At 38.1% G+C, this 27,785-nt stretch overlaps 1 protein-coding gene across 2 annotated transcripts in view; it reads left to right on the top strand.

The window, feature by feature from the left end:
- The window catches only part of SEC63 (SEC63 homolog, protein translocation regulator), a 65,098-nt gene that overhangs the window by 20,647 nt on the left and 16,666 nt on the right, over window positions 1–27,785 (top strand). For both annotated transcript variants that reach the window (XR_012628104.1, XM_074862230.1), the window contains exons 4-11: window positions 2,308–2,420; window positions 8,432–8,493; window positions 12,040–12,098; window positions 12,830–12,880; window positions 15,389–15,497; window positions 18,038–18,132; window positions 21,232–21,364; window positions 22,496–22,588. Coding sequence is in view for 1 of the 2 variants with exons in the window: in XM_074862230.1 (XP_074718331.1) it covers window positions 2,308–2,420; window positions 8,432–8,493; window positions 12,040–12,098; window positions 12,830–12,880; window positions 15,389–15,497; window positions 18,038–18,132; window positions 21,232–21,364; window positions 22,496–22,588 (715 nt within the window). In the remaining variant the exon portion in view is untranslated. The remainder of the gene's footprint in view (window positions 1–2,307; window positions 2,421–8,431; window positions 8,494–12,039; window positions 12,099–12,829; window positions 12,881–15,388; window positions 15,498–18,037; window positions 18,133–21,231; window positions 21,365–22,495; window positions 22,589–27,785) is intronic.

The following is a 27,785-nucleotide window of genomic DNA, read 5'->3' as shown; positions in this document are numbered from 1 at the left end:
TTTCTTCTGTCATCTTTGGCAAATTTCTACAAGTAACAACCCTGAAAAAGGGGTGTATAGATGTGTGCAGCTTATCCAGGCAAAGAAACCAATACTGAAATGCTCCAAGTACTGATATAGGGATGAAACATACTGTCATAAGGACAAGCTGAATTAAAGCAGAGATGTTACAAGGCAGTTAAAGATGGGTGTGAAGGTAGATCCACTGAAGTAGGGTTCAAAATAGAGTCCAAGATTCCAGAGTTTGTTTGGTATTTCTGTGCTATTGGATTGTGTGTTAAATTCCCTTGAAAAACTTCTAGTTCAGACTACATGAAAGTTAACAGCTTTCTTCTGTTACCATTCAAATGGAACCTTTAGAATTGTTGCCAGCCCTGCTGATGTTGAAGTGGTGCAGATGTTGATGCGTTCTTAGATAATAGAACTGTTGTTGCTGTTAAAAAAAAACCCCAAACCTCAAAACTTAAAAAAAAAAAATCACAGATGCAAGCACTTGAAAATTTTAGTACACAACAATTCATTTGCTTCTTTGCGTTCACACTGTGACAGAGATTATTTTATCATCTTACGTTATTGTATCAATTTATAACAAGAGGCTTTTTTCTCCAGAGGAGAACCATAATATGGACAAAGTTCAGATAATGTACATGCACCTTATTTTATATATAATATCAGCACTTTGTTTTGAATGTAGAATAGCTCCTTTTGAAGCACATGACTTGAATTCACTAATGCATAAGGCACTCGGATATTATTACTGATTTATTGAATAAGTAGTCTTACTGCCATTTTAGAGGTGGAATCCAATGCATAAAGATGAAGCTCAAAACTGATTATAATTTTGGATTCTTTCAGACAGACAGTCAGGACCTTAATTTTTTTTTTTTGTAAGTACTTAATGTAAGGAAGCTTTGTGTTCCAATTAGTGCTAAGTGACGCCACACACTAGGCTACTAAGCATTTCTGTAAGTCAGACCTAACCTCTGTAGCCTAACTTTTGAAAATGAGGAGCAAGCAATTAATGATAGATAGAAAGTTTGTCATCAGCTTGTCAGGGATTGCATGCACCCTTTATGGCAGAGAGAAAAAACTAGTATTTTTTTTATGGGCAGCATTCATGTGAGCTATGAAAACCCATCTCTTCTCCAGCAACCTGATTTTTTTTTCCTTTCTCCCCACCCCCTTTCCAGCTTCTGCCACTCATCTGGCATTCTTCATCTAGTCTTGAAATGGCTGTTTTTAATTGAAGTCTAATTTATTATGGAGTAAATTCATCCTGTGCATTAAATGAGGCAGGCATGCTGTTGAAAAATAGTGTTGGAAAATGATAGACACATTGTATAAAGAGAGATAAAGTAACAGCAAATGAGGCCTCAGGGTAGTTCAATTTCTGGTTTAAATTTGTTGAAACAGTACCATAATCTTTAAATAACTTCTTGTGTGCTTGCTATACTGACTTATATAACTTCTGACTTACACAACTGACTTTAACAAGTCAGCATGCTAGACCTCTCTATCACAAAATGATGAAAAGTCCTGTGGTAATGGTTCTGTGAAACTTAGCAGATAGCTTACTAGAAAAACTTTATTTGCACTTACTATAAAGTTTTGTGGGTTTTCTTGGGTAGCGAAGTTCACAGTCCAACCTGAAAGTTAATGCACAGGGGGTTGGTGGCATTTCATGACATGCTATAGTAGAATAAAAATGGATCTCTTTCTCAGATAGTGGTAATGTATTCCCTTTGTTCAAGAAGTTTGAAATAATTTATGGGTAGAATGATTCTAGTCAAAGGCATTCTTAAGCAGCAGGGCAAATTCACTGTTCCCATTGACTGACAGATTTATTTCTGCCTACAAGCTGCAAGTGAACCATCATACTTGATGTATGAACTCTTGCTTAAATAGAAGACTACTGCAAGTGAGAATTCTTCGTATTCATGAATATGTTTAGGAAAAGATAAGATTTGTAAGATAAGAAGGCCTTACTTTTTCTTTTCTATGGATGGATTAACAAAGTAATCCACAAAAAAGCAATACCGAGTCATCTGAATGTCTTTTTGTTAGACTATGACTTCTAACTTGATTTAAAAATATAATGGTTATAAAAATGTTATTAGAAAAATAATATAATCATGTTTCCATATGTATAGAAATACATATGTAATGTCATGATTATATATTAGAACATAATTCTTTACTTCAGTGAATGGTTCAGAGAAATATTGCACAGTGTACTTTAGAATATATATAGAAGATTGGATCTGATTTAAGGTATTTATTAATAAACTCAAAACTTTTCTTTCTAAGGGAGCAAGTATATCGGAAATTAAGAAACAGTACCGTGCACTATCGCTAAAATACCATCCAGATAAAGGAGGAGATGAAGTTATGTTCATGAGGATTGCTAAGGCTTATGCAGCGTAAGTTTCTTTTTTGCCTATAAAAAATGGGAACTTGATATTATGGGGAGGGAAACCTTTAAGGTAATAGGGATGACCTAATCAGCCAGGAAACTGTGTTTGGATATGTAATGAAAGTCAAAACATGTCTTGGTTCAGTGTATATTTGCTCTGTGCAAGTTAGGAAGTATAATCTAATTGTTTAGCAGCTTTCAGAATACTTTAAGGTGTTAGGTCTTTGTATTAAACTTCCATATCAGCTAGGAAAAGTGTTTCCAGTATGATACATATTAAATCTTAAAGGTGACAAAGAACAAAATGGATGTTGTGGTTTTTAACCAGCCAACCCTGTCACGGCAATTCTGAAGCGTTGCTTAGAAAATAAATACACTATTTGTTTCACCTGGTGATAAAGCCAAAGAGACAGTATTTTAACTCTGTTCCCATCTAGTGACAAAGATATTTCAGTCTGGTTCTGACTCAGTTTTCTCTTGGCTCCCCAATGTCCCTTTTCATTTGCGCTTGCCTTGCAGTCCTGACTCTTTACTTGGTGACTGTTTCATATTATCTATGTAGTTCTTAAAAGCTGAATCCTTGAATCCTCTTTCCTTCAGAGTATTTTTTGGCCTTACCTCTGCTTATAATTACCTTCTTTGATCTGAGAGATGATGTCTAATACTACGATTCGGTATAAAGGAAATCCCTTTTTATTGAATTTTCCCATAATCAAGATGGGGGTTTGGGTTTTGTAATGCTGTGCGTACACAGAATGTTAATACAGCTTTATATTCTTTTCTACTCTAAATGATCATCTTTCAGAGTCTGGTACTTTCTGACTAGGTTCTTTAAGATATTCCACGTGTGGAGGATGTAATGTTTAATATAAAATTTGCTTATCTGAAAACAGCTGATGTTACACATGATTTCTGATTTAGTGGAAGGATACAAAATATACTAAAAACACAATACAAATGTAAGTTAGACTTAGAAAAATACAGGAATTTCAATACACAGTTCAATCACTAATACTGATGTGATTCCCATTACTGGTCTCTAATACACTCACTGTCATGGCGCTGGATGTCCCCAGGCGCTGGAAAGGCATGCGTGTGTTGAGCCGGCTCAGGCCCATTGTGCTCTTCCAAATTCTTTTGTTAGTTGTCTAGTTCTTATACTGTGTGTTGGGCTGAGCCAGGTATCCACTTCCCCCATGCTGGTCTCGCAAACTTGAGACATTCATACTTTTTTAATGCACTTGAGGGTAAGCTGCTTACACCACCAGTTGATCTGCTCAACTGTTGATAGGTGTTTATCTAAAGCAAAGACAGAGTCAGCTTCTTTGCAGCAGCTGGGCTGAGTCACTGTGGTCAGTCTGAGCCTCATAGCACATGGCCCTTGCCCATCCCCTCTGAGCCTTCTTCCGTTGTTGGGATTTATTTGGGTCAGTTACATCATCAGAGAACCTAGCAAGTTGGTGATTTCTGCTTTTAAGTCAATTGCCTCTGTGGTTGACCTTACTGGCTGAGAGTCCTGTTTGGGGTGAGGTGAGAAGGAGAACCATCTCCATGCTCACTTGAGCAGTTTTGAAATTGTACTTTATGCTTAAACTTGCATCACTGTATCACTGTGGAAGTCTCTTCATTAAGACATTTTAGTATTGCTTTCTGAACTCCTGAAACCTCTCACTTCTTCACTTGCAAGCTAGCACTCAAATGCTTGATGATACAGTTTGATACTCCAAATGCTAGTGCAAGGTCTGTGGCAGAGGCATATCCTGAAGTAAATGATGGTGAAGTTCCTTAGCTATGCTGTCTTGGAAGAATATAAAAGCCATCCATTCAGTGAGTCTGCTTGTTAACAAATATGAGACTTCTGAGGGGTAGGGCGGCACCCATCTGCTGACTTGATGCACTCTTGAGAGGTGTGCTGCTTAGTGGGGACTCATATCAGGGATGTTGCTGAGAGACAGTCTGCTGACTATTATCTGCTGCTGTTGTTTCATGTGTGCACCAACGATACAGCCAGGAGCAGTCTGAGGAGTATCAAGAAGGGTTACAGAGGCCTGGGAGTGGTGGTATGGGACTCTGGAGCACAGGTGGTTTATACATCAATCGTCCTGGCCAAAGGGAAGGGGTTTGAAAGGGCCTGTTGAATCTGGCAGATCAACAGTTGCTTACAGGACTAGTGCCAGTTCAGCTACTTATACCATGGGAATTGTTTTGAGAAACCTGATCTACTGGGAGCTGATGGAATCCATCTTTCAGAGAAGGGGGAGAGCATCTTTGGTCATAGGCTTGTCAAGCTGGTGAAGAGGGCTTTAAACTAAAGTTGATGGAGGAAGAGACTCAATCCATTCCACTCCTACCAGCCTGATGCCAGTGCCAGTAATAGATGTCCAGAGCCTGGAGAGGGATCACAGGTCAGCAGGAGAGCACCTGAAGAGCAGCACAAAGGAATTCCAGCCAGTAAGTCAAGTTCATCAGGGGCCTTTAATGCCTCTATGCAAACACATGCAGCATGGGGAATAAACAAGAGTTGCTAGAGACGTGTGCATGCCTGCAGGGCTACGATCTTCTTGGTATCACAGAGACATGGTGGGATGACTCCTATGACTGGAGTGTTGGAATGGAAGGATACAGGCTCTTTAGGAAGGACAGGCAGGGGAGATGAGGAGGGGGTGTTGCCCTCTGTCAGTGACCAACTAGAGTGCATGGAGCTCTGCCTGGGGGTGGATGGGTAGCTGACTGAGAGCTTATGGTTTGGGATTAAAGGGAAGGCAGGGACAGGAGATGTTATAGTGGGGGTCTGCTACAGGCCACCCAACCTGGAAGACCGAGTGGATGAGTCCCTCTATAGACAGATAGGAGCAGCCTCACGTTCACAAGACCTGGTCCTCAGGCAGGACTTAACCATACTGATATCTGTTGGAGGGACAACACAGTAGGGCATAAGCAATCCATGAGGTTCTGGAAGGTGTTGATGATAACTTCCTTCTACAAGTGATAGAGGAGCCAATGAGGAGAGGTGCTATGCTAGACCTTGTTCTCACCAACAAGGATGGGCTGGTGGGGAGTGTGGTGCTCAAGGGCAGCCTTGGCTGCAGTAACCATGAAATGGTGGAGTTTGAGATCCTTAGGGCAGCAAAGAGGGCACACAGCAAGCTCACTACCCTGGACTTCAGGAGAGCAGACTTGGGCCTCTTCAGGGATCCGCTTGGCAGAGTAGCATGGGATAAAGCCCTGGAGGGAAGAGGGTCCCAAGAAAGCTGGTTAATATTCAAGGATCACCTCCTCCAAGCTCAGGAGTGATGCGTCCTGACAAAGAGGAAGTGATGTAAAAACACCAGGAGTCCTGCATGGATGAACAGGGAACTCCTGGACAAGCTCAAACACAAAAAGGAAGCCTACAGAGGGTGGAAACAAGGACAGGTAGCCTGAGATGAATACATAGAAACTGAGCAACCAGGGATCAGCTTAGGAAGGCCAAAGCCCTGATAGAATTAAATCTGGCCAGGGACATCAAGGGCAACAAGAAAAGCTTCTATAGGTATGCTGGTGATAAAAGGAGGAATAGGGAACATGTGGGCCCCCTCCGTAAGGAAACGGGAGACCTTATGGGGAGGCTGAGGTACTCAACAACTGTTTTGCCTCAGTCTTCACCAGCAAGGGCTCCAGCCACACTGCCCAAGATGCAGCAGACAAAGGTGGGGACTGGGAGAATGAAGAACTGTAGGATAAGATCAGGTTCAAGACCATCTAAGGAACCTGAGGGAGCACAAGTCCATGGGACCTGATAAGATGCATCTGCGGGAACTGTCAGATGAAGTGGCTAAGCCACTGTCCATCATATCTGAGAAGCTGTGGCAGTCTGGCGAAGTTCGTGCTGACTGGAAAAGGGGAAGCATAACCCCCATTTTTAAGCGAAAAAAGATTTAAGGAACTACAGGCGAGTCAGTCTTACCTCTGTGCCTGGCAAGATCATGAAGTGGATCTTTCCGGAAACATGGAAAATAAGTAGGTGATTGGTGACAGCCAGCATGGCTTCACTAGGGACAAATTGTGCCTGATGAATTTGGTGGTTTTCTATGATGGAGTTAAGGGCGTTGGTGGATAAGGGAAGAGCAACTGATGTCATCTACCTGGACTTGTGCAAAGCATTTGACACTGTCCTGCATGACATCCTTGTCTCCGAATTGGAGAAACATGGATTTGACAGATGGACCACTGGGTGGATAAAGAATTGGTGGATGGTTGCACTCAAAGAGTTGCAGTTAACATCTCGATGTCCAAGTGGAGAGCAGTGATGAGTGGCATTCCTCAGGGGTCAGTGTTGGGACTGGAGCTGTTTAACATCTTTGTTGGTGACATGGACAGTGGGATTGAGTGCACCCTCAGCAAGTTTGCCAACAACACCAAGCTGTGTGGTGCAATTGACACACTGGAGGAAAGGAATGCCATCCAGAGGGATCTGGAGAGGTGGGCCCATGCAAACCTCATGAAGTTCAACAAGGCCAAGTGCAAGGTCCTGCACACAGGTCAGGGCAGTCCCATGCACAGATAGAGGCTGGGCGGTGAGTGGATTGAGAGCAGCCCTGAGGAGAAGGACTTGGGGGTATTAGTGGATGGAAGACTGACTACGAGCCAGCAATGTGCACTCGCAGCCCAGAAAGCCAACTGTATCCTGAGCTGCATCAAGAGAAGCATAGCCAGCAGTTTGAGGGAGGTGATTTTCCCCCTCTACTCCACTCTTATGAGACCCCACCAGGAGTTCTCTGTCTAGCTCTGGGGCCCCCATCATAAGAAGGACATGGACCTGTTAGAGTGAGTCCAGAGGAGGGCCACAAGGATGATCAGGGGGGCTGGAGCACCCCCTCTGTGAGGACAGGCTGAGAGAGTTGGGGTTGTTCAGCCTGGAGAAGAGGAGGTTCCGGGGAGACCTTATAGTGGCCTTCCAGTACTTCAAGGGAGCCTACAGGAAAGGTGGGGAGGTACGTTTTCTCAAGGAGTGTAGTGGTAGGATGAGGGGTAATGGCTTTAAACTGAAAAAGGGTACATGTAGGTAGATTCAGATTAGATGTTAGGAAGAAATTCTTTACTGTGAGGGTGGTGAGACACTGGAACAGGTTGCCCAGAGAAGTTGTGGATGCCCTCTCCTTGGAAATGTTCAAGACCAGGTTGGACGGGGCTTTGAGCAACCTTGAGTGGAAGGTGTTCTGGCCTATGGCAGGGGGGTTGGAACTAGATGATCTTTAAGGTCCTTTCCAACCCAAACCACTCTGTGACTTAAAAATGATCAGGAGATGTCTGACTCATTCACAGAGTTTCTTTTGTGCGACAAAATCTGTATAGTGAATGCCTGGTGGTCTGTTTCCTAAAGCAGTATTCTTTTTTTCTAGTTACAGAGATTCTGTTTGAGGTGGTATATTATTGTCGTGAAACTGTCATTACAGAACAGGCAGAGAAACTGTAAGATTTAGGAGATTGTGTCATGATTTATTTCTCTCTTAAATATGAAACTGGGGAGTTCCAAGAAGAAAAAAACAACCAACCAACCACATGCCATCAAAGGCTAAAAGTCTTGAACAAAAGAATTGAAAACCCATATGGATAACTTCTGTATCAACTCATCTTGCGTATTCACCTTCCTTCCAAAAAAAAGATAATGTTTTCAACCTTTTCTGTCTTTCAAAATTTGCTGTACTGTAACCTGGCATTGAAAAGTGCTCTTTGCTGATGGGTAGGCAGTCACTCTCATGAAAGGGAGATGTGATTGTTCCATCTCTCATAAGAGGGTGCACATTCTGCGTCTGATTTCTTTTGCTGTTAGAGTGCTAAAAGAATTTGCCTGTCTATCATGAAGGAATACAGCAGTATTGTTTCATATCAGATTTCATACAAACAATAGCAGAAGGTGTTTAGCTTGCCAGATCATCTCTGAAGGATAGTATAAATGCCACATTTTAAAGTTTGTGTATGTTGATGATTTAAATTTCTTTACTTCTGTATTAACTTAATATCTCTTCTTGAAACTAGCCTAACTGATGAAGAATCACGAAAAAATTGGGAAGAATTTGGTAATCCAGATGGACCACAAGGTAACAATTATAAATGACAAGTCCTGGGATTTCTGTACATTGAGCTATGTAATATCTGATTATTTGGGAAGCACTCAGGTCTTAATATGTATATATAAAATAACTTTTTTGTATGATTTGAAGCAATGCATCCAATAATTCTTTGTGAAACTGGCTTTGGGGTGGTGGTGGGAGTGAAGGGCAGGAGAGAGTTTGCTTTTGTATTTCTCAAAGTTCTTATTAGGGCAAAAAGAGAAGGGTATTTTTTTAATTAGTCAGCTTCAGTAAGTATCTAGGGAGACTTGCCAATATTAAAAGGAGATACAAACAAAAAATAGAATAATCATCAGAAAGGTACTATAAATGTATATCGAAAAATTAACAACTAGCCATAATGAAATACACTCACTTCGAAGGTATGTACATGAGGGTATGTATATATTTAAATAAATACTGTATATACATCTGCCTTACATTTGCTGGAAGCAGTACTGTTTGAGTGTAGCTCTATGCCACCTTCATCTTGTGGAGTCCTGGTGATTATCCTTGTGCTGGTAGATTGTTCCTGAGCAGGTAACTACATGAAAATACTCCTGATGATGGTGTATTAAAGTTTTACAGTAGGTGATCCAAAATAAAGACTGAAAGTTAATAGATTCCCCACCCCCACCCCCGCCATTTGCAGTTGCATGACTTGCTTGTAAAACATCTTTGTGACCATTTGTGGGGAAGCATATTGTATATTTGTAGTTGCTTCTGATATTCATTACAAGCAAAAAGGAAACCTGCCCTCTGTTAGGACAGGCCTCCCTAGATCTCTGCTTGTTGATGCCCTGCAGTTTGAGGGACTAAGTTATACTACATATCTACATGGAATTAGTTAAGGCTAGCTTGGAAGTAATAAATGGAATTTTTAACTTGGTTATGAAGTTACAGGATGATGTGAGGGAAGTCTGTGCTGGAAATTCTTCCTCTGAATTATATCCATCCAATACGGGAAATTAATTTAAAAGGGGAAAAAAAAAACCCACCCAGCCCCCAAACCAGTCTTTCAAAGAAACAATCTTCCCTCTCCATTCAAAAAAAACCATCTGTGCCAACTGAATCATAGTCTGACAAAGGCATTTCTGATAGACTAAGGTTCAGTCTCTTTAACCACTGTCTTTTATAGCGTAGCAAATTTCTTTCAGCTCCTAGCTTCTCTTGGTTTCCTAGCTGGGCAAGTAGGAGGACTCTGTCCCTCTTGCTGCAAAGTACAAATAACATCTTGCTTCAGAAATGCTGTCACAATATCAGCAAAATGGTACTGTAAATCTTAGTCTGATATATGTACAAATAGCTTTCCTAGGACCTTTGCTGATGCTAAACTGTTTTTTGCATCCACAAGCTACTAATGTAGTGTTGCCAAGGCATAGGATTTCAAGTTAGGCTGTATGTCAGTGTCCTTGAACAGACCTGAAGCTGTGACTTAAAAAGAAAGTTCAGCCAAAAGCTGAGAATTTAAAGGCATGGAGATCCTTGTGCAGTTGGCTCAGAGACCACTTTCACAAACTTAAGGGACTCTGGATTCCCGAAGGGCAAAATGAAATGATTCTTTGGTAGGGCAAGCAGTTAGTACTGTAAATGCAAAGCTTCCTGCTCTTCTGAAACCCTAACTCAGACTATGGTGGAATTGGAGTTCCTTGCTTTGCTTCTAGTTCTCTCATTGTTGCTTTATCTGAAGGGTGGGAAGAAGCCCGAAACTTTCCCTCTTCCATCCTATAGTCTGTAACCTTATTCCACATTGAAGTCTGAGGAGCTTTCTAATTTAGTGAAATTAATCTTCTCTTCATTTATACACCTGTAGTGTAAAAATTTGTATCCAGGCTATTTACTCTAATTTTTTGTTCTGTGTAAAGAATGGAGACAGTCCCTTACAGAGGTATATTCTGAAATGAGATGAAGCACATCTGGTATTAGACATGTCTAACCAAGTTAGATGAGGTACATCCTGCTCTCTGTGCCCAGCACAAAGGAACAGCAAGCAGTATTCCTCTCTGTCCAGTTGAAGCATCATGGAGGTTAGAGGCAGGGAGACAAGGTTTTCCTGTCTCTGGCATGACTTGGTCCTTCACTAAAAGTAAATTACTGAATGTGCAAAATCATTTGAAGTGTTTTTAAAAGCAGGTGAGGGACCTGGAGAGTAAAAAGATATGCTTTTAATAATGTAAGGCAGTTTCAATAGACTATTTTCCCTTGGTATTTGCTAGTGCTTCAGCTCACCAAGCATGGATGAGGACAAGGAGACTCTCATACCAGAGGAGAAAGAGCTTTGTACTGAACTACTTCTGTTCTGGAACAATTTGAAGCTACAATCCTAAAGGTCAAAAATATTGTGGGAAACTGAAATTGATACCACCAGTAAAAGACGCATCACATTTTTAGTAGATTCTTTTAAAATCTGTAACTATTAACATATAGGGAAGTGTCTCCAGACCCTTCTCCATAGCAGGGCATTTACTATAACTTAATGTGGTAAATTCACTGGGTGTTATTATGTTGAACTCCTAAACTTGAAGTGTGGTCAGATGTTCAATTTGAGTTTCAACAAATAGTAGTTTTGAACTTAACTACATAGGAGTCACATTAGGCTTGTGCATAACAGCTGGTTGTCTGAATTGATGGCTGTCACAGTCTGTTGGAGACAGTATCAGAATAGTATTGTAAGTACTTAGGGGATCCTAGTGTGGCCTTATTTAAGGCAGTACTCCTCATTGATACCTGCTAGTACTGAGGAAACAATGTTTTTTGTGTGTTTTTGGTTTTTTTCAAGCAGGCTCTAGAAATTTGTAAAGTCGCTTTTTTCTTGGTTTCCTAGTACTTTTAGTGTTGGGATAGGTAGTGTTTGCGAAGTTCAATTTATTACCACTAAAACATCCGAAGACAAGCTATTTTATGCTATTCTGAATTCCAGTCTGTGTATTGTAGATGTTACTGTTAGAGAATTGTGTCTTCTATTTTCTGCAGCCTAACTCCTTTTGAATTGTAAAGTGTTCCTTTCTGTTTCTTACCAATCACATAGAAATTTGAACTGGCAGAGGGTTTTGTTTTTACAATTTACAGCTTAGAACACTTTTCCTAACATTACAAACTAATAAAACTTTTCCCATAGAATTCATTTGCTCAAACAGTTTTCTTGCAGTTCATGTATTCACTGAACTATATGTATTTAAACTGCTGAAAACTCTGCAAGGCAAAGCTTATAAATCTCTCCATCTGTGAAATCTTTCTCTCTTTTTGTATATTAATAAATCTTGTGTGTCTATTTCACTGCAATATGTTAAGCTAAAATCTTTGGTATTTCAGATGTTGCATTTAAGCCTTGTTATTTTATTGCATACTTGAGTGTATTTCTAATTTGTTTTTTGGTTTTGCTAAATTTTTTAGAATTTTGCTTATTGAAGTGATAAACATGAGGATTTTTTGTGGGTTGGTGTTTTTGGGGTTTTTTTTGTTTGTTAGACTTAATGTGACTTTAAAATGATTCTTTAATATTTTATAGTGAATTTCTTTTCTTTCATCCCACAGCTACAAGCTTTGGTATAGCTTTGCCAGCTTGGATTGTGGATCAGAAAAATTCAATTTTGGTGAGTCAGCTCAAGATTTTAAGATGAACTTTCAAGTGTTCACCTTAAAACGTTTGTGCTTAATACTGCATTTTAGTCAAAACACATAGTTAATAATACTTTGGTCCAAATGCACATCTTGAAGCAAACTTCAGGAGTCAAAAGTGTTAGAGTAGCTTAAATCTAACCTTTGAGAGTAAAGTATTAATAAGTTTGGAAGGATCTCATTGCAGTGATAATGAGGTTGTACTGTGGTTACCCCTGCGACAAAGTGTGTGTTTGCTCTTGCAAGGAGACACATAGAACACATAGTTTGCTGGATTTCTGTGGTTCCGTTTGGTTTGCTAGTGATGCTGTAATTGTACAGTGTCTAAATGTTCTTTGTTGCATTTGTTGCTACAAGGTATTTGGCTTACCCTCTTGATTTCTTTTAATGTAATCATCTCTGTCCACTGCATCACAGTTTATCTGCCAACTCTTTAATTATTAAAGAAACCCACCTGAGACAATGCGTGGATGGTTTAAAAGATTACTTACACTAAACTGATACTCCTTATTTAAACCCTACCCAACTGATTATATTACTTGTAAGTTGTTCAGAAATAATGACAGATATTATGCAATAAGCTTACATTAATTTGTAGTAGGCTTGTGGTAATACTACTTGGCTGTATTTTAGAATAAAGATTAAACAAGAGTGGTATTAAGTAACTGAAGTATTTAATGCTGTACGTTTCATAATTTTTCTCTAGGTTTTGCTTGTATATGGATTAGCATTTATGGTTATTCTTCCAGTTGTTGTGGTAAGTATTATCTAATTAATATTCTAACCTCTGTAACCAAGCTGTAAACAAAGCTGTCTTGGACATAGAGTTGCTCACTCTTGCCTTTCATGGAGAGAGTAAGCAAGTGAGTTTTTTTAATGTGGGTGTTTTCTTTTATTATGGAAAAAAGTGTAGCTGCTGCAGGGTTTCAAAAAAAATGCAGTACCATGATAGAGAGAGGGCCATAGGGAAAATATTAGATATCACAAGACTTAGACTAAGTTATGTAATTTGTCTTGTAGCTTCTGTCGTTCATCACATGAAAATCAATACGATGTGTTGAACTCAAGAGTATATTTAGTGGTGTTACTGTAGAGCCAAGACTGAGATGTCTGTAGGTGATGGTACTAGAACGATTACTGTGTGTGGAACAGGTTGTTGGTTTGGTTTCTCCTGGCTGCCTTTATTTTCATAACTTCAATTTTTATTGATCTTCTGTACACCATGAGATGCCTGCCCTTGAGATTTCTTTGTGTGAGGAATCAGTTGCTAGGTGAGTGGTATTTCAGGGCTCAGGTTTGCGCTACAGTATTGCTTTTGAAGAATGTCCCTTATCCAGTGATTGTGCATTTGGGGTATGGCATGAAGAAAGACTCAGAAAATTGACACCCAGAAACCTTCATGCTCTTGGGAAGAAGAATTTCATTTGAGAAGGTCTCCTGGGGTCTTGGCAACTGCTTGCATCTGTGTGCAGAGGCTAGCCAAGCATTATCCCTTCTCTTTGAGAGTCTTTCTGCATAATTGAAGATTTAGTGTAGAAAATTAGATGTGGCGATTTCAAGTTTTTGAATAAGAAGTCTAAAATCCAGGGAACAGTATCTACATATTTTTCCCGTCTTTCCTTTTAGGTTTTAGTTGGTGTCTGTTGATGCTTTTTTGTATACATGTACTTTTAGTGATTTATACCAGGTTTATCATAGCTCAAGTGAAAGTAAACATCCTTTCTGTTGTTAGGAAGAAATGTCCTGAGCAGAGAAAAAACCCAATCTGCCTCTTCTTGCCCCTATACCAGCGGTAGACTTCTGCACTCAGACTTGTCACTGTAAATTTCTTTTATAGTCGGTGAAGAGGAATAGTAATTTTTATGGAGCAAGTTATTTTATCATTTCATTCTAAAGTAGACATACAAGATGATTCATGCCTTTAATGGGTCTGTTTCTCTTTTATGAATCAATAAAGAAGCTGAAGTTAACTACAGTGTAGTCAGCCTATATCTGAGATAGGCATCCAAAATAAAGGTTGGTTCCACCCTTTGAATCCAGATCAACAAAAAAGGAAAATATTGATACATACCTCCACTGACCTAAATGTTCTGTACATGAGGCAAGAGAGACAAGCTGTATCTGCAAAAGCAGTTAGGGCGGCCTCTCTCATGTAGATTTGGACTGGCTATAGTAATATTTTTCTTCCAGTACCTATACTTAGACAAAAATTTGATAGCTATGGGATTACATTCTAAATTTTTCTGCAGAAAAACTTGAAAAAAAGTTGTGTACTGTTTTGTGTCAGGGTTCATCTATTCATGGAAGAATCAAACCTGATTTGTTTTAAAAAAATAGTTTTGGGGAGCCAGTCCTAGAGCATTTCCCAAATAATTAAGTAAATTGCAGAGTTCTTGCTGTAGTAGGGGAATTTACACTGTTGCCCATGAAATTAATAGTAGTAAGCATCACTTACTACTTTACTGCTTGTTACTTTTCATTTGTGATAAACTTTCCAATAAATTGAGATTATCTTGGATGGCTTTTATCTCATGTTAGTGAACTTTGCTTACAAGGAGGAATTTAATGAACAGACTGCAGTTTATAACCCAGCACACCATTTTTCTTAAAATATGTTATACAGTACAATCACTGTACAGTGAGTTTCATAATTTGAAGTCACTGGTGTAATGCTAATGAGGGAATTAGTGGAGTGTTTCTGAAGGTTTTGAAAACTTTTTCTGTCAACCTTAAGGCATATGACTTAATTCTGAAAATTTGCAGCAAGGGTGCTGGATCATCTCCAGGTTCCCCTTCTGAAAAGCGGTTTCTGATTAGGTGACTTAAGAAAATTTGCAGAAGATAATTTATAATGAAGGAAATCTCTTATTTTGTTCTTGGTTTGCCTAAACTGAATTTGATTTGAATGCTGTGTTGCACAGTAAGGAGTAACCATGTATATAGGAAGTGGTAAATCCAGTAGATTTACTGTTTAGTGGATGAAGCAGTGTATATGTGCTTGTGTTGGGGGGAATTCTCTAGACTAGAGATCATTTAAAAACTTTTAGCATCAGATTGTCTCAGATGAATATATTGGTGTGCTTTTAAAATTTGTCAGCAAATATTTTTTGTTTCCCTCTCCTTTCTGAAATTCGGTTGACTTCAACAATAGGTAAAATCAGTTGCGCTGAGTTACTTGGTTGTGAACAGTCATGAGGTGATCCAGCATAGCTCTTGCGGTGCTTCATCATAGCTGATGTCAGTTTGTTCTTGTTAAATGTCTCAGGGTTCCTGGTGGTACCGATCAATACGATACAGCGGAGATCAGATTCTCATTCGGACAACTCAAATATATACATATTTTGTCTATAAAACACGGAACATGGACATGAAACGTAAGTAAAAGGCATCTTGAAATGTTAATGTGTTCATCTGGAAATGTCAATCTACTGATGTTAAAACGCTTCTGCTTTATAAGCCTTTGTTAGGTTAAAATAACATTTCTGTTCCTTTAGAGTGTTTTTAAAAACTACATTTTGTTGCAGGTGGAGAGTACTCTGTAAGAAGATTTAAGTATTTGGGAGAGGGTGTTATACAGATCTAAATTTGTCTGTCTATACATTAAAAAAAATATATATTGCATGTTGGGAAAAACATGCTGACCTGCCTCTAGTCCTGAGTTACCCTGTGGCCACTAGGAGCACAGCCTCTATCTGTGTGTTTTCTTCTGTTAGTGTAACAAAGTAGGCTTTGGGAATTTTCTAGGGGCTGTTATAAAATTTTTATATCACTGAAGAATGAAATAGTATTTCTGGTTCTCTATTCTTACTTCTGTTATGTTAGAGCTAAATTTGCTAAATTTGTTATAGCTATAACTTATGTATAGTTATGTTATAGCTAGATTTCTGTTTAAAAATTTTGCTCCCTATCAATTTGATGTTACTTTGTTACTAGTTTATATTTTAATGTACTTATTTTCTAGTGCTTACTTTTAAACCCCCTTTTTTCTGGGGAAATCTGTAGATGCATTATCTTGGTGCAGAATTGGGTTTTTCAGTTTAGAGGCTGGTATGGGCCTGAAGAATTCTAGACTGGATTTTACTAGATTGCATGCTCAGAGTGATTGAAAAGCAGAATAAATGGAAAAAAAAAAAAAACCTCTGAAAAAGATTCATAATTATATTCTCTTCCTCCTTTGAACTGCACTGTTCAGATTTAGATTTGCTGGAAGATTGCTGGAAGTATCTGCTCTCGATACATCCCTTTCCTACTGAACAGAAATCCTTTGCAGATAATCCAAGAGGTCGAGGAGATAAGAGTATGGAAATACATTCACTTTCTAGTCACAACACACATGGATTTATGTGTGCGGGATTGATTCAGACCAGTTTGTGCTTTCTATGTTGTCATTCTCATATGCTTTTTCCCCTTTCTCAAGAGGTAGGTGAGAAAGGAGGAATGGGAGCGTAGGTACGACTTCTTTAGAAGTTCAGGGAGACCACTGCAAACCTGGTCTCTTCTTTCTCCAAACTTCTTGTCAACAGTAGATGATTTCACATTGAACCTTGCTCGGAACCATAGCTTTGAGACTTGCTTTGTCTCTTCTCCTACAGATTGGTTAAAAAGTTAACCCTAAGTTTAAGTGGCCTTATTTAAGGACTTAACACAGGCCGTCCTGGGGTCAGAGGCAGATAATTTTTTTCCAATGAGGTATGTTGTGCAATGTGAATGAAAAATGAGGTGCAGCTGAGGTGGCTTAAACAAACCAGACAGTGATCATGTATGGTTTTTGCCTGGTTGTGAATTCCACAGTGGTGAGGTACCAGTGCCAAAACGCAAGGCTTAAACCTGGGCAAATGTAATCAAACTGGGCTAGGGAAATGGTGAGACAAATCTGCATGACTTGCCTTGTTTTAGATGTGTTTTTAGGCTTCAGAACAAATGAGGTTTTTTAAACTTCCTTTCCTGAAGATCCACAGTTGTTGGCCTTAAATAATAGGGAAGTATTTATAGTTGTCTGAAACTGATATCCTCTGCTCAGGAAGTAAATAGATAATTAAGAACGGAAATGAAAATTGATGCTCAGGGAACTTGACTAATTGTTAGTAGGTGGAGTTCATTGAGCACTGCAAGTAGGCAAAAATAACTTTGACTTGCTCAGAAGAGAACTTGCTCAAAACTTAAGAATGAAGCTTGAGTAACTATTGCTGAAAGTTATTTTTAACTGGAGCAAATGATGGGGTGAGCTTTCTTTTATTGTCTGTGGCTGAGGGGTCTGTTATGTTCATGAGCAGAAAGCTCATAATGGGGCTGAAATACTGTGATGTGTACCTCTCTTCTTAACTACACAACAGGATATTTTGAGGTAGTATGGATTTTCTTAATCACATTAGGAAAAGAGCAGCCCATCATCTTCATGGGATTTGTTTGCAGGGGTATTTACTGAGCTGCTTTTCTGATAATTAAAAGAATGTTTTTGGGGTGAATTTTCAATGCTGATTGAATAGAAAATTGAGTTGAAATTTTATCCTTCCTGCCTCCCCCACCAGTACACACATTGTGGTGCCACTGCAGGCACATGAATTGCTGAGAGGAATGTTTTTGTGAGCATGCAGAAGTAGTCAAACTGCTGTGGAGTGATGTCTGCCAGTCCTAAAGAAGCCTAACTATGTTTCTGTGAAGACACTGAGTCTGATGCTGGACTTGATGCCATGCAAAATGGAGCACTGAGTGATCTATTTCGGGCCAGGCATTGGTTCTTGCCTCCTTTGCCCTGTGGCAGTAGTAACTGATCCACTAAATAGAGAACATGGATATTCATGGTTGTTGGGAGAAGAGTGGGAATAAGTTTTATGGCTGAGGGTTCTGAAGAAATCACTCAGTGGAATAAGATGTTGTTGACATTTTGTCTGTCTGCCTCCAATTGTCTTTGCAGGGCTTATCATGGTTTTAGCAGGGGCATCTGAATTTGATCCTCAGTACAATAAAGATGCTACGAGCAGACCAGCAGACAACATTCAGATACCACAGGTTAGTTATATCAAGAGTTGTTTTATAAATAACTGACCCCTTCGAGAAAAGAGGTCAATGGTGCTTCTAGGTGACCAGCTGATAGAATTCAAGTTCTCAAGGCATTACTTTTGTTGAGATGCAACTGTCTCTCTTCAGAAATAGAAATTAGAAGCTAGACTTGATTTAATTTTTTTCAAAAGAAAAGGTAACCTTAATTGGTGATAATACTTAGCTTAAATGGAATCAGTTTAGTATATAGCCTACTGGCTTGGTTGGGTTTTTGGGAAGGGGAGTGAACTGAATAGGGAATTGGAGTGTCAGTCCTTATAAATTTTGAGTATTGATATAAGGAGGTGTTTGCCACAGAATAAAGCTCTTTAAAATAATTAACAGAGATCTGGTTAAATATGTTAATACAGAAATAAAATTATCTGATGTCTGAATTAATAATCTCTTTAAATATTATAAAGATTCCTCCGTGAATGTCAGTTCCCCTCTGGTTGCCTTTATTTTCATTTCCACTTAGTCTTCCCAACAGAAATGCCATAATGCATACTGTGGCTAATAATTATTGCTAGCAGAGTTTTAGGAAGTCTTATTTATCAGAAACTAACACTTTGGTTTTAAGAAGTTTAAAACACAGTATACAAAATGCTCCAATGAAAATGTTTTGAGTTTGCAAAACGAGGGGGGATAATCTCACAGATTTGAACTTTGTATGCACACAATTGAATTTTCAAGTTATAAACACACTTTCCATGTCCTAAAATATAAAGAAAATGGACTGAGATACCCCTTTACTTAATTGTCTTTGTCTCTTTTACAAATTCTTTATTAACTTGTGGACTTTGAAGTGAAGGAGCTGGAACTGTGGTTAGGTGATGTTTTTCAGCAGGCATTGTGCTTGAGACCACATCACGGAAAGATCACCTTGATCATCAGTTCTTCTCTGGTGCTGTTGCAAGCATTGGCATTGTGCAATCCCTTCATGTTTACATTGGCTTCTTTATTTAAAAAGCAGTCAAGCCTCCTGTAACCGTTATCCTACTGAGAAGCTGTTCCAGAACTTGCTGTTCTAGTGGGTTAGGAGTCTTGTTTGTGACCAACTTACATCCATGTTTTTTGCCATCATTATTCTTGAGTCTAAATGATTCTTGCTGCATGTATCCTTAATGCATTTATAGACAGAAGCAACAGCCCATTTGTTCTCTTTTTGTCTTCATCTTGCTAAACTAGAAAAGCTGCTGTCTTTTAATCCCCTCATCCTACGTGTTGAATAGGGTACTCTCCCCAGTTGATGTATTTCTAAATTTTACATTACTTTTTTTGTCTGCTCAGAATTGTGCACAGTATTCCATGTCAATTCTTAGCAGTGACTTAGTTGATGGCACTGCTATTCCTGTATTTCTGCAGGGAATAACTTTCAGCATACTGTTTTCCACAGCTGTTTCATATGGTTTAATACAACTAGTGTGGGATTGCTGTTTTCTGGATTTCTCATGTCTTGTATTCCCGTTTTCCAGCTAACAAGCTCCCATCTTCGAGCTGCAGTTCTTGTTAGTATGCAAGTGCATGACCTTGCATTTCATACTACTGGATTTTGTTCCATTTCTAAAGCTGCAGTCATCAGTGTCATCTGTGTTTTTTTCTTAGTATATGGCAGTATAAGTCTCAAAAGCATTGGTACAGCAGGATATTGCTAATAATTTTTGTTAGTGTCTCCTGCTTTTTGAGCCATGATAATTGTTCCCATTTTTCACTGTTTTATCATAAAAAGAATTGATACTTTTTCTAAAAGTTCTCTTATCAAAGTTTTAGTTGTCTTGGTCTGGTGTTATACCAGGATGTGTTTATAAGGAACTTCTTGCTAGAAAATCTTTTTTTTAAAGTGTAGGGAAAGGCTGGTCAAAGGTCAGTGCAGCCTGACTGTTGATAGCCTAACTTCCCTTTGTGTCTGGAGATTTCGGAACCTCAGTCGCTCCTCGGGTGACTTGTTGACCTAAAAAGGGCCATGTATTGATTCTTAGAAACTATGAGCTTCTGTTACTCAGCTTTGCAGCCTCTCCCTCCAGGGTCTTCAGCAAATTCAGGTGAGAGACACCTGTTTGAATTGTGCATCTTGGTCTAGTCAGGATCAAGATGGGTCATCCTGAATATGTCTTATGAGGAGCAGCTGAGGGAACTGGGATTGTTTAGTCTAGAGAAGAGGAGGCTGAGGGGGAGACCTCATCGCCCTCTACAATTATTTGAAAAGAGGTTGCAGAGAGCTGGGGATGAGTCTCTTTAACCAAGTAACAAGCGATAGAACAAGAGGGAATGGTCTCAAGCTGCGCCAGGGAAGGTTTAGACTGGATATTAGGAAGCATTTCTTTACAGAACGGGTTGTTAGGTGTTGGAATGGGCTGCCCAGGGCAGTGGTGGAGTCCCCATCCCTGGAGGTGTTTAAGAGGCGGGTTGACATAGCTCTTAGGGATATGGTATAGTTGAGAATGGTCAGTGTTAGATTAATGATTAGACTAGATGATTTTCAAGGTCTTTTCCAACCTAGATGATTCTGTGATTCTGAATAAAGAATACCACACTTTTTTCAAGTTGGTGCTTTTTATAAGTAATATTTAATCTTCAGCCTACCAGGGAGTTCAGGCTTATAACCCTCCTTCTTGTGATACTTTAGATGATTTCTGAGGAAGTTGGCTAGGTCTTGGATGGCTGAAAGGTCTCAGGATAATGCTGCTGTTAGTGCATATTGAGCTTAATATAAATACCTTAGAAATATGTTTGATTGTAGTAAACCTTGGACATAAATCAGATTTTTAATATTTATCTATCAATACAAATTTACTAATGCTATTCAAGGCAAATTTCTTGTGTGCAAATCTTTACTTTCCCCGCTCACCCCCACATTGAAACAAGGCATTTAAAGATACTTTTTGAATTCTTGGAGCTGGGTTATGAATAAAAATGGCTAATGTTCATCTGAACAGAACTTTACAGGGAAATGTTACTTAAAAGCTTGCTTTTGTGAATGTAACTTTTTTCCTTGTAAACTGTTCTGCTTCTGTATTTGTTTTTCTTTAGCACCGAAATAGATATTTGAATTTAACTATTTTATTTTAGCTAATCAGAGAAATTGGTGGCATAAATTTGAAGAAGAATGAGCCTCCGCTCACCTGCCCTTACAGCCTGAAAGCCAGAGTTCTGCTGTTGACTCATCTTGCCAGGATGAAAGTTCCTGAGGTCCTTGAAGAAGGTAATGGCTTCTCCCCTAATTGGGTATTGTTGGAAACAGAGCATCATATCGCATGCTACACTACTTATAAACATACTTTTTGTCCATTAAAGAGTTGCATGGATCTCTGCTCAGTAGCAGTGTACTTAGAGAGTCATTAAAGTTGAAAAACTAAAACATTTACTTATCATTTTCTCATTCTCTTGATAGCCCTGTAATACTAATATCCTAGTTTTCAATGCTCTTTGGCTGCAAATGTGACTTGCATCAATTTTTTTCTTTGTTGTAGAATATAAAGTTAAACATGTGAAGTGTATTTGCTTTTCAGAGTAAAGAAATCCAAGATAGCGTAATATTTTTCTCTCTAACATTTCCATTGATGGTTATTTTTGGAGTTTTTTTGCCCCCCACTATGTAAAGCAAGGGTGACAAGATTAGAACTTTAAAATTGTGTTTTGCAATTTTTCATACTTGTAAATATACAAACTGAAATGTTTCTAAATGCAGTTCTTAAGTTGCAGCCTTGAAGCTCATGGTTTCTTAGGCTGACCAGCAAACTTGAGATGTTCTATATTTTAATACAAATGAAAAAAAAAATGAACCAGCTAAGCAAACAATGAAGATGCTCTGGTTCAAATTTTTGAGTTTGTTTCAAAACAAAAATTACCAGTTTTAAATAGCCACTAAAAATAACTCCTCTTCCTTGCCACTTAGTTACTGTTTGTACTTATAACTTTACAGATCTGTATTCAAAAGTAGTTAGTACTTTACAAATAATGTTTTTCCCAAAATTGGGGTTTCACTTAAAATTAAAAATCCTTCTTTTAACCTGTTATTACCTGGAAAATTGATGCTATTTTAATAAGACTGGTAAATAGTCTGTGCCATCCTGTTGCTTTTTTTAGATGGATCTAGGAAGTACCTCTTCATTTGGTGTGGAAGCTGTTTGTCTGGTACACAAAATTTGTGTTCCCTCTTACTGTTTGCTTTTTCCTGTTTTATTAGGGAATGGATGTGTCAATGTGAATAAAGAGGTATTTTTAATAATACAAGAATGAATAGAAATGAAGACTGCACCATTAAATGTCCAGTTCATGTAAACTGTCCCTTTTTTTTTCTAGCAGCATAATTACAGCCAGTTATATCTTGCAGATCAGCAGTTTATCCTGAAAAAGAGTCCTGCGCTACTTCAAGAAATGATTAATGTGATCTGCCAACTAATAATAATGGCTCGAAGCCGAGAAGGTAAGAAAAGAAACTGTATAATTAAAACTAATAAATATGATTCTTCATTGCAATATTTCATAAAGTCTTTGGTTCTTGTGGGAAACTTAACCTGTGATATTTAGAAATGCCTAAACGTGCTTTTGCTCTTTTCACTGTAATGAGAGAGCTCTCAGTTTTGAAGATTGAAATGCTGCAGCTTCCACCAAGCCCTACTCTGAAATCTTGAGTGTCTGTGTTCACCTTTTAATTTTTGCAAATAAAAGTTTCTCCTTAAAGGCAATTGAAAATCGTTTCTTAAAGTTCTGGTCCATTTCTGGTAGCAAAGCACTTAATATAAGACACATTGATATCTGTCTTTTAATTTGCTCTTTCACAGTTCTTCCTCTTCTGTTAGGAGTGTAATTTGTGTTTTGACTCATTTCTTTGCTGCCATTTCTTTGTTTGTGTTGCTTGTATTTCTCTGTGTTTTGGTTCCTATGCTGTTGAGCCTGTTATGTAGGGGTTTTTTCCTGAATTTGTAGTGGCAGGTGCTTTACCATAATTGCTATAGAAATTACAATTTAATTGAAATGCAATATTTAAGCTTTTTTATTTTTACTGTAAAAAGGCAATTACACCAAAGATGGCTGCTTGCAGTGTAAAGAACCAAATATTGCAACAAATATAGGCAATGGGCAAGGCAATTTTTTTTTTTATGCCAAACTGGGGACCATTTTACTTGCAGTCAAATAATACTCATTGGTTCATTTTGACTAGACCAAAACTCCTTTAACAAGCAGTGGTAGCCTACTAACAGGAGTGGTTTGAGGGAATGCTTTCCCAGCACTATTGCAAGTGGTGCTTGAAACTGTGCTCCATAACCAAATAAAGTACGAGAAAGGGGATGTGACCAGATAAAGCTGTTGCGTGCTGGCTTACATGTCCTATTTTAGAAAGGTGTATTGGTTAAGTATGCTTCTATTTCTCTTTTAAACCCTGTCTTTACTAGTCTGCAAGACTGCTGGGAAGAAAACTTAAAATCTGAAAAGAAACAGTAGTCATATTTTTCATTGTAGAAGTAATCTTCACCTAACATTAGATTATATTTATTAATGAGTACCATATTAAGAGCTCAGCTGTGGATAGATACTGGATGAGTTTTTGTGAATGTTCTCCAGACTAGCACTGTAATTAAATTGCAAAGATATCTCCAGTATAGATTTAAGATGAGGAAACTAATGCTGTGAAACTTTTTAATAGTTTAATAATTTATTTCATAACTAGATAGGTAGCAGTTTAGGAAGTGTTGCGGGGGGGTTGTTTCTTTTTGTTTTGTTTTTTTTTGTTTGTTTGTTTTGAAGTTTTGATGGCTCAGCAGGACCAAGTCCACATATTATGGCTAATTATGAAAAGTGCTTGAGTGAAGACATCTTTTTACTTGTTTATAAGCCCTTGCATATGCCAAATATAGGTGTGTCTATTTTTTTAGTCTGCACAGGTTTTTTTATAAAAATACTTCAGACCTCTAGAAGATGTCCTTTAAGATGACCTATGTATATATTAGTCAACTAGCAAATTCTTGTTTTCACTTGTGCAAAATGAAACCAAAATCATACAGCCAGAAGCTTTTTTTATGCAACAGAACTGAAATTCTTTGAAAAATGAAAAGCACCTATAGCTCTTCTTGTGAAAGCTGAAATAAGATACTTAAAGTACATGATATAGTTTACAACTTGAATGACCTCCAAGTAGCTGTATTCTCCTCTAATTCTGTATGTACATGGAGATACCTTTTTAAATTTGACAGTAAGATGATTACTTAAAGTTGCAGTGTACTTAAACTGCTTTTGAAGTTTCAGAAAATTTAGGTTTTAGCTTAAATTAAAAAAACAAACAGTATTTTGGAAGACAATAGTGTTAACTAATTTTGCATTTGCATGTGAAATGGAAGTGATGGTTATTAAAAAACCAAACCTAAATAACCTCTGCTACTAACAATTTCTGGATGTTTTCATGATCCCTGCCAACCTCAATGAGTCTGTGAAGGTGGATGAGAAATTATAGTTGTCATGATGTATGATAGAAGTTACTTCATAGATTTAGAAAAACTCATAAAGTAGAAGTGTATCACAGGTATAGTTCAGGATTTGTTTGGTATTTCTTTAGCAGGTTTTCTCAAAATTATTTCCAAAGTTTTAAAATATCAGTATTCAGAAATTTGTACCAAACATTTCCTCTCACTTCCATGCCAGTGCTCTCAGCACACGCATTAAAGGGAAGGTAATACTGAACAGCTGCCCATCAAGCCAACAATAATGAGTTTGAGGAGTTGAAAGTAAACCATTTCAGAATTTTGGTCTTTGATCTGAAGGAAAATCACCATTTTTGCTATTTATCATTTAGCAACTTCAAAATTTGCCCTATTTTTGATGACCGTATATATAGAGACAGTTTTGCCCCCCTACTGATTATTGTTGGGAAACAACTGGAAACTGAAAAGGTGTCATTGTTTTTTGTTTGGGGTTTTTTTGACATGTGTAAAATTGAAGTAAGATACTGACATTTTTGAGACTGTTTTGTTTGAGTATTTGCCATCATAACATAATTTTAAGTAGCTTAAAACTTAACTACAGATGTTTCTGGGGATAGTTGTAATTTTTGCTCAAATCAGCCTTGGCATGGTACATAAAATTACCACATGCTATGATTAGCCATAGATGTTCAGCAGTCCTGATCTGTGAAAACACAGTGATGATGGCATGTGTTAATATTATCTAAAGAAGTATTTTGGTGACGAATCTTATTTTGTGAAACCTAAATTGATGGTGGGATGAGGAGTCTCATTTTGCACTGCACTCATTTATATCTTTCAAATATCACAAATTATTATTAGCTTAAAAATATCTGTAACCATTTATGCATACTTTGTAGATGAATCTTCAGAATCTTGGCACTTTGTTTTCCTATTTAATTTAAAAAATGCCCATATAGCATTCAAGTATTGGTCCAGTATCAGCTGTCCTTGAAGGAGATGCAGGAAAGACTGAGAAACACTAAGGACAGCACATCACAGAATGAGATTTATGAAGTTCTGCTGTCTGAGCCTTTGCAGGGACAAGCATCCTGCCTTCCCAGACAGCAGAAAGTGGTACCTCCGGCTGCTTATGTATCGCCATAGAAGCCATGGACACTGTCTTTCTTATCAAGCCCCATTAGAAACAGGATGTTGTGAAGGAATGCGCGTAGGTTTGGCATAAAAATCGTTTAATCGTGGTTGCTTCTTAATTTTTAACAGAGCTATCATTCTTTGCAGATGAGTTTAGATTTGTTACTGCTTGGATTTGTTATTTGCAAGGAACAGTTTTAATTTGCTTTCATAAAAGCAAAATTGATACTATTAATTTTGATCCAGTCAGTTTTTAGTTACTGCTAAGCTTTTTCCAGCCTGGTGGAAAATGTGGCAATTGTGAGCTATCTTTGGATAAAATATTCTCTTGAAGATTTATTCTCTTGCCTGATTTCCACATAGTCTGTGGAAGGAGACTTTCTTTTTACAAGCAGCTTTTTGAAAATACGCTTTGCTCTGTGGCATCCCTTGCTTGAATACATTATTTTGTGACTATTAACTGGTAGCTGGTAATCAGCGGGTCTAAACTATCTTGATAGCTTCTTTGACATCATCCTTAAGTATCATAAGTAGATAGCTGCCCTGCCAAGTAGGAATGCTTGCTGCCAAAAACATGGAATGTGCTCTTGTAACTGTCTGCAGAAAGGTTAGGCATCAGTTCAGCTGTCCAGTCAAAGGGCATTTCTTAATTCAGGTTGGAAGCTGCAGTGTAATGTAGAAGTTGTGGTTTGACCCAGGTGTATACCATTCCTTCACAAGCAACAATGATTTGCATTTAAATGTGTGATTGACTACTTTAATGTCATATGTTTTGAATGACTTTATGACCTTAGATTAAAGGTCGTCTTGTCTTGTGCACTTTGACAAGCAGAAGCTGTCAAAATATGTGCAGTAATGACATTCATTTTATGGCGAGGGCAGTTGGGTGGTGTTGAAAACTTTACTGCCTCTTCTCAAATCTACTCTTGGGGAATAGAAAGTCCTGTGTTATTGTCAGGAAACCAAAATAATATTCTCTGACTTTGTTAAAATACTTTTCTACTGTCATATGGTTGATGAGTCAATGCTTTAAGGAAGAGAAGAATTTCTATTCTGACTAGTACCCCATGGTCTTGAAACTCTAGGTGAATTTCCTGCAAAAGCCGGTTTGTCAGAGAATATTTAGGATTCTTTTATTAACTTGGTTTGCGGTGTGGTTTTTTTTAATTTAAAAAATTCTTTGACTTTCTTTAGCAGCAGCCAGAAAAATTGAAAGGGGAGGTGGGAGATGGGTAAGATGAAAAGTAAATTTTATGCTACTTAGTTGGGAGATTTAGTCTTTCCATTCTTTTTATTTTTTTGAAAGGTAGAAGTTACATCTTTGTTACTTATCAGTATATCTAGCTGTATAGTTCCATTCATGTTGTGTTTTTCTCTTTGCATTGTGTATAATCTTCACAGTATTTATTAATATACTGGCCTAAAAAAAAAGTCCTGCCATGTAATTTGATTTAATAGTAGATTATGTTTATAGCTTGATGTAATTAGTGAAGAAACAGGCCATTTGAAGGGAAGGGGCAGGTGGAGCAGAGGTGACAGTGATCTTTCATGTGCATTTAACATGCCGTAGTAGCTGCTTATAAATTTGCAGCAAGGTAATGGCATAAAGAAAGGAGAAAACATACTGAAGACACCAAATTTGGGTTTTTTTGGGTCAGATTTATTACCTTTTCATATTTCCTCTGTAAAAGGTTTTAAAATTAAATTAAACTTGCTTTTTATCAAAATATGTGGCCATTGACACTTAAAATAAACATCAGCAATATTGGCTTTAGTACCCTTTTGGTCGGGTGCAGGTTACAGCCTTTCTGCCTTCTCAGACAGGTGTAAGTAAAGCTGCTTTTATCCAGATCTGTAACTGCCTTGATAGTGTGATAAACTTGGTCAGAGCCCTAGCAGAGTGGGCATATTCCTTCTGGCCATCTGTCTAATCAGTCTGGAAGATGCCTCTGTGCCCCTGTTGTAGTGTCCCAAATATACCAATACCAGCTGAATGTGTCCACACCAAATACATGCATTTGTATACATATGTATTTGTGTATATACACACAGAGATATTTGTATTCACAC

Source organism: Strix uralensis, chromosome 3 (genome assembly GCF_047716275.1).
Source record: "Strix uralensis isolate ZFMK-TIS-50842 chromosome 3, bStrUra1, whole genome shotgun sequence".
NCBI classification, from domain to species: Eukaryota; Metazoa; Chordata; class Aves; order Strigiformes; family Strigidae; genus Strix; species Strix uralensis.
Note: the sequence above shows the minus strand (reverse complement) of the source record. Positions and strands in the feature narration are given on the sequence as shown.